We start from the raw sequence: 7,434 nt of genomic DNA, 5'->3' as shown, positions 1-7,434 counted from the left end.
AGCCTGGCTACCTGTTCAGGGTGATCGTATCCTTCAACCGTGAGTACCTGCTATAGGCTCCTGCAACCACGTGACCCAAACCTGGTTGATAACAAGAGGTATGATCAACCAGGTTTGGAAAATGGATGAATAAATGGAAAGTGAGGAAACATAAGAGAAATGTTTTTCTTTTGAAAAAGCATCTCACAATACACTGTAGGATCTATACACTGATTAAGCCAAAGGCAGGTGCTCAACACACAATGAACACACAATTAGTTTATCACTAGAATACACCTCATAATGACAAATCACAATGATGACAGAAAACAAAAGTGTTGGTTCACTAAACATCAGAATTCTCCTGCCAGGATTTGCACCTGGATCTTCCATCCAGCAGGTGGAGATGTTGCTGTTACACCACAAGAGTTTTTCTGATGAGATATTCAAGCTTCTAGTACAGGGGTATTCAAATCCAGGCCTCGAGGGCCAGTGTTCTACATGTTTTCGAACCAACCTTCCATTGAAGCTCCTTATTGGCTAAACATACCTGATCCTGGAAATTAGCAGCAGATAAGGCAGGATTTCTGGAAAACCTAAAGGAAGCTGGCCCTCGAGGCCTGGATTTGGGCCTCTCTGCTCTCTCTTCAATCGATTCAAATAAATCACAAGTTTAAAAACATTAAAATGTAACTTGGTGAGTTCATACTTTACAAATTAAAATTACTTGGACAGCACAATGTACTTCCTGTACCTCTCAGTGGAGCACGACAGAGAACAGAGGCGGTTTGTGGTGACAGAGCTCCTCTAACCCTGAGTACAGGGGGTGGCTGGTGTTCTCCAGAATCTTCTTCAGCTTAACCAGCATTGCCCGCCTCACCACTGACTCCACAGTGTCCAGACCCAGTCAGACAACACACCCTTCCTTCCTTCCTTTCCTTCCTTTAACCCTTGTGCTGTTCGAGGCATGTTTACATTACAACTCCAAAAGACTCCAAGAGACAGTGCACTGAACTTCAAGGACTTTTTATCTTCACTGGTGTCCGTAGCAGACATTAAATCCTGTCCACCTTTGTCATGGGAGGATCACACATCAATAAAAGGGGGGGTCATCTGGACCCCATATGAGAGCATAAGGGTTAAAAATGGACAGTGAGGACCCCTGCCGAATGCTCAGTGGTAAAGCGTTCCACAGCTTCGGTGCACAGATTGAAAACGGTCGTTCCCCCTGAGCTTCCTCTTAGACCTCGGTACCTCCAGGAGAAGCTGATCAGCTGACCTGAGGCTCCGGGTCGGGGTGTAGGGACAGAGAAGCTCAGAGAGGTACGGCGATGCACAGTTGTTTAAAGATTTAAAAACAAATAAAAGAATCTTAAAATGAATTCTAAAATTCACAGGCAGCCAGTGAAGGGTAGCCAGGATGGGGGTGATGTGGTCCCTCTTACGCTCCAACCAGAACCCGAGCTGCAGCGTTCTGGACCAGCTGGAGACGTGAGAGGGTCGACTGGCTAACTCCAAAATAAAGAGAGTTACAGTAATCCAGCCGGGATGTGATAAAAGCATGGACTACTGTCTCAAAGTGATGTTTAGATAAAAATGGTTTGACCTTCACCAGCTGCCTCAGATAAAAGAATCTGGATTTTACCACAGAGCTAATCTGACCGTCAAGTTTAAAATCACTGTCCATCTTAAAACCCAGATTTGACACGGACTGTCTGAGATGAGGAGTCAAAGGACCCAGCTCCACTGAGGAGGGGTCACAGGAGCTGCTAGGACCAAACACCATCACTTCTGTTTTTTAATCATTAAAACTTAAAAAGCTGAGGGCCATCCAGTCTTTGATGTCTTGAAGACAAGACAGAAGTGGTGTAACGGAGCCTCCTTTCTTTACTGGTAGATAAATCTGACTATCATCAGCGTAACAGTGAAAGGAGACTCCGTGTTTTCTCAGGATGGAACCCAGAGGAAGGAGGTACAAGGAGAATAAAAGTGGTCCTAGAATAGAGCCCTGTGGAACCCCAAACAACAGGCATCGGTTCCAGTCCGGTTTTAAAACTTTACACAACACAGAATCTGAGCTGCTGAGGGTTTTTAATGACATCTTCTGGACAACTGATGATGGAAACTTTGTTGTCTTTCTTCTGCTGGACTAGTCCGCAGCTTTTGACACTGTGGACCAGAACCTCAGGTTGAAAGGTTTGGTTGGAATTTGTGGTACTGCAGTGGACTGGCTTTCATCTTATTTATCTGACAGGACTGTCTGTGAGCATATCTGAATCTTCAACTGCTCCACTCCTCCTGATGGTTATGAAAAGATTCACGGTCGAACAGAAACTCCTTCTGAGATTCTTTCTGATAAGCAACTAACTTCCAGGGCGCAGACAGAGAACTGGGGCCTTTTATGTGTGGCCAACATGAATTAGCATCAGATTTTGTGCTTGACCATTCGAATAATATTAAGGAAATATAGAACAATATTAGAATAATATCTGCTGAAATGAAAGGTCCATTTATTCAATAGAACCTACAATAATGAAGGATTATTCAAATTTGAGTTTTTATTTGTGAACAATCTAGGACAAGAAATGAAAATACAGTTCAGCTGGACGAACATTAAATAAATATTGTTGATTTTTCGGTTTAAATAGTTAAGCTTACCCTTTATCATTTATGTAAAAGTGTTTTAAACAGTTTTCAGCTCTTTGTTCTTCCGCTCTAAATCGAATAACCGGAAGTGACGTATCACGTTCACGTCCCTGACGCCTTTTCGTGTGACGTCACATTGAAAATAATCTATTTTTGCTTGTTTGTGTCAACATTAAAATGTTTTTTTCCCCCCATTACTGTTAACTCTTTAAGATTTACATATTATACCTAATATCTCAAGAGACACTCTAACCAGACGGTCCCGGATAAAATCTTTGAGCGGAAGTAGCGATGTTTCGCGCATGCGTGGTACCATCTGGGTTATCGAGACGACCTTAACATGCCCGCACTACTTATGAAGAACGCATCCAAATCTCCAACGATGTGGTTCTGCGGTTTGGTTCTGCTCCTCGTTCTGGTCGGTTCGCCTGTTTCCGGAACATCAAGTGAGAGAAATAAATAAACTGAAAATGTCTTTAAATCGTTAGAATTTAGCGGTTTAACAACAACAATGGCGATCGTTATGAATGCGGAAGTAAAACTGAAAGCTCGCGGCTCTCGCCCCGATTCTGTTAATTAAAATACAAATAAATCTACAGATGAAAGAGAAACGAGGAACCATCAGAACCGATGTTAAACTGAAAACTGGCCTGTCCGGTTCCGTCACTGCTTTCTAATATTTGTGTTGTAATATCATCTTACTTTAGGGGAATATCATATTGGCCTCTGCAAGCGGAGAGGTACCAAGCCCTCCTTCCATGTTTGGAATGAATTTCCTCCCCGTGGGATTAATAAAGTATATATTGATTTACTCACAAGTTTACATTATTTTATTCCTCAATTATAATATTACAATCCTGGGAAGCTTTTAAATTAATCTGTAAACTAATTTCCCTGTGGTTGTTATTCTAGCTTCTTTCCTGTGCTAACAATAGTCTCCTGTTTTGTTTTATTCATTATTTTATTTTACCATATTATATCATTTATGCTTTTCTTCAGATAATCTGTATCTCCGTATGTTGCTCACAGCTGGGGGAGGGGTCTCTGGGCTGTGCTAGTCACAGAATCTGCCGCGCTACGAAAAAGTTGTGCGCGCGTATTACACGGTTTACGGCAGAGCATGAAAATCGACAGGGAGACTTTTCTGCTGGCACATAAACGTCTGATCTGCTCTAAATGAAATGTAAAAGAAAATAAAATCCCCTAAATAAACTACGTATACTATTAATGCATATTTGTAATATTTATCAGCTATTTAATTGTAAATAAAGAAATATCTGAAGTTTTCAATCTTAAAGTTGAATTAAATAATATTACTGGATAATTCCAGATTTGAGACATTGTGTCCTTGTTCTACAGGTCACCCTCTATCACCTCAAAAAGACTTGTGTACTTTTACTGTATAGTTTTTGAGAAATTAGCACTTAAACTTTGCTTTTTTGATGAGAAAAAGTCAAAACAGCCATTTTTGAATGTAAATAAAAAAAATGTGGTCCATAATTCCAGGCTTTGGACACTATATGCTTGTTCTAAAACTTTTCAAAAACACAAGCCTTTGTGAGGTAATAGACTGTGACCTGTAGAACAAGCATATAGTGTCCAAGGGCTGGAAGTATGGACCAATTTATGTTTTAAATGACTTTATTTAACTTAATTATTGAAAACTCTAAATATTTCTTCATAAGAAATGACATAATAAATAACAGATTATTAGTACAAATATGGACTGATGGTATACGTAGTTTTGTTATAGGATCTTATTTCTCTTTTGCATTTTACTCTGAGCACATCAGACGTTCTAATGTGCCAACAGAAAGGTCTTCCACCGACATTCGTGTTCTGCCGTAAACCGTGTAATACGCGCGCATGACTTTTTTGTAGCGCGGGTGGCTTGACTGCAGCTGAGCGAACAGCGGCTCACTTGACCGCAATAGAATCTGACAGGTTAAAGTTTTCAGTGAAACTAAATGTTACTGTAACGGTCCAGATTACTGACGGAACAGAATCTCTGATCTTCTGATGCAGATCCGATCACTGCTGAACCTGGAGACGACGTCACTCTGAGATGTGAAGATCCAAACATTGACCAGAAACCAGTTTTTGAGTGGACCAGAACTGACCTGCAGGAGAAAGAAAATGTGTTCTTTTACAGAGATAACCGTCCTTATCTTGATGATCAGCATGAATCTTTCAAGAACCGAGTGTCTCTGAAGAACAGTCAGATGAAGGATGGAGATCTGTCTGTGGTTCTGAAGAACGTGACCGTTAATGACACTGGAACATACCAGTGTAGAGTCTTAAAGGGATTATCTGCTGATCAAAATACTCCCATCTCCACCATCCTCCTGTCGGTGTCTCCTCCAGGTGAGCATTGAGTGTGTCTGTGTCTCTTCTTCCTCCTCCTCTTCCTCCTCCTCTTCCTCCTCCTCTTCCTCCTCCTCCTCCTCCTCCTCTTCTTCCTCTTCCTCCTCTTCCTCCTCCTCCTCTTCCTCCTCTTCCTCTTCCTCCTCCTCCTCTTCCTCCTCCTCCTCCTCCTCCTCCTCCTCCATTGAGTGTGTGGATGAGAGTGAATGTATGTCAGAGTGAAAGGTCTCAGATCAGACGTGTTTTCTGAAGATGTTGTTGATGAGACTCTGCAGGAAGCAGCTGATGAGGAAGAGGAGAACATTCTGATCTTCATCATCATCTCTGTCTCTGCAGGAGAGGAAGGTGGAGGAGGAAATGAAGGAGGCAAAGATGAACAGGGAGGAGGAGGAGATAAAGATCAAGTCAATTGGAGTCTTCTTGGTCTGATTGTTCTGCCAGTTCTGGTTCTTGCTCTGGGTCTTGTTCTCGTTGGTCTCTGGATCTACAGGAAGAAAAAAGGTTCAAATCAAAGTTCCAGAGGTTCCAACGACCAGAAAAATCCTGAATGTGGTCTTCTGAACTCAGATTCTAAAGCAGGGAGAAACGCAACAAACATTTAACCTGTGGTCGGAAGGTCTCTCCTGTTCCTGATCTGGATCTTCTCTGCAGGTCAAAGACTGAAACATTTCCAAGTAAAAGTCCAAAGAGTCCAAAGTTTCTTCTAAGAACCTCTATACTCTCATGGAATAATTGTTACAGAAGTTGAAAGTTTCTCCTCCGAGTAACGCTGGATGTTCCTGAAAGTGGAGATCAGCTGCAGAGAAGATGAACTTCTTCCTGTTTCCTGTCAGCTGCATCTGTTGGTGTTTCAGATCAGATGTTTGTGTTCCACAGCGTTGATCTGCTGGTTCATTTGATGGTTTGGTTTGACCGTCAACATTCCAGCATTTCAACATGGCCGCCTTGTTGCTAAGCAGCTGTTGTGAATGTGCTAGCTCGCTAACGTTAAGGGTTCTTCATGTCAGCAGATTGGACCAGACTGGATCAGAAAAACTGTTTCTGTTCAAATATTTATGGATTAATGAAACGTTCTCAGCAGGGTTTTGGTTACATTTAGATCTGGGCGATGAAACAATAACGATAGAAATCGCGATATAATTATTCCTCAATAGAGAAATGAGTCTACTGCGATAGACTTTTATTTTGAAAATGGACTCTCTCCAGTAGCAGCGTTTTCTTCTCTTTGAGTTAAAGTTAGAGAGTAAATGTTTGTATCTAATTATTTATGTTTATTATACCTTTGGTCAAAGGAAAACTACAAAGATGGTGTGATAAGCCCCGCCCCTTTCCCTCATGAGAGCTCTCCAGACATGAAACATAACAACAATCGTCCAAATCTTGATGTTTTCAGGCTGTTTTTATCATTTCATATAAATGTAACGACATGGAGACAGAATTAACAAATCTCCAGTAAATCTATTTTTCAATATTTGAGTTTAAATTCACAGTTAGACGACAGAGAAGTTCATAATAAAGTTACAAACCTAAAGTATTTCTGTGTATAATTTAATGTTCTGTAAAGCCTGAAAACATTAGAATTAATACTTTGTTTCTAATGAATTGAACAGTTTATTGGTCAATTTTATGTTTTCTAACTTGAAACCTTTAGTATTCATTTTATTTTGAAAACTAGTTCCATCATTTTCAGAGCTTCTGTTATGTTGAACGTTTGACAGGAAACAAGTATTTAAATCTGAACAAGCTGATCATTTATATCTGAGTCCAGATGTAACATCTGTAGTTATTTAGTTGATATCATGATAAATATTGTTATCTCGATATGAAAATCACTATATGGAGATGTAAAATTCCATATCTTCCAGCCTCACTTTGGTGTCTCGGTGGGCCTTAAACTGTTCATCCAAACATGTTTCCTTCAGAACCTCCAGCCGGGTCAGCCGGACCCTAAATGACCTTTAGGTCTCTAGCCGGGATGATCATCTAAAGTCTGCTAGCTACACGTTTCTAGAGTTTCAAAGTAAAACAGTTCTTCACTTTATCTGTTGAGGATTGTTTTCTCCCAAAACCAAACACCAACAATAACCAGATATATAGCATTAGCTGGGATGATGCTAGTGTGAACGCTGTGAGCTGAATCTGACCGATGAAGATGCTAAAGCTGAAAATTCTGGAGTGGAAGCTAAAATATTAGCTAAATGCTAAATTAGCCTAAAAACAGCTAAGATGTCTAATTTCGACAAAACAACCAGCATGAAGCTAAAATATTAGCTACAATCCAAATTAGCCTATAAATTAAACTACCGTATTTTCACGGCCAAAGGGCGCACTGTGTGAAAAGGCGCAGTCTCATTTCTGTGTGCCATTTCTGTATTTAACAGACACAAAGGGCGCACCTTGTGATAGGGCGCAAGTTTTATATACATATCCTCTACTACAATACGT

At 40.6% G+C, this 7,434-nt stretch overlaps 1 protein-coding gene across 1 annotated transcript; it reads left to right on the top strand.

The window, feature by feature from the left end:
• Positions 1-2,906: 2,906 nt before the first annotated feature.
• On the top strand, positions 2,907-7,030 carry LOC112140754 (butyrophilin subfamily 2 member A2). The gene is made up of 3 exons (XM_024263759.2): positions 2,907-3,071; positions 4,651-4,989; positions 5,326-7,030. Exons 1-3 carry the CDS (start codon positions 2,966-2,968, stop codon positions 5,589-5,591), a joined length of 711 nt encoding a protein of 236 aa, XP_024119527.1. The 5' UTR covers positions 2,907-2,965; the 3' UTR covers positions 5,592-7,030.
• The last annotated feature ends 404 nt before the right edge of the window (positions 7,031-7,434 follow it).

The sequence above is a fragment of the Oryzias melastigma genome, linkage group LG18 (assembly GCF_002922805.2).
Source record: "Oryzias melastigma strain HK-1 linkage group LG18, ASM292280v2, whole genome shotgun sequence".
Classification (NCBI taxonomy): Eukaryota; Metazoa; Chordata; class Actinopteri; order Beloniformes; family Adrianichthyidae; genus Oryzias; species Oryzias melastigma.
The sequence above is the reverse complement of the archived record's forward strand: the minus strand, read 5'-3'. Positions and strand labels throughout refer to the sequence as shown.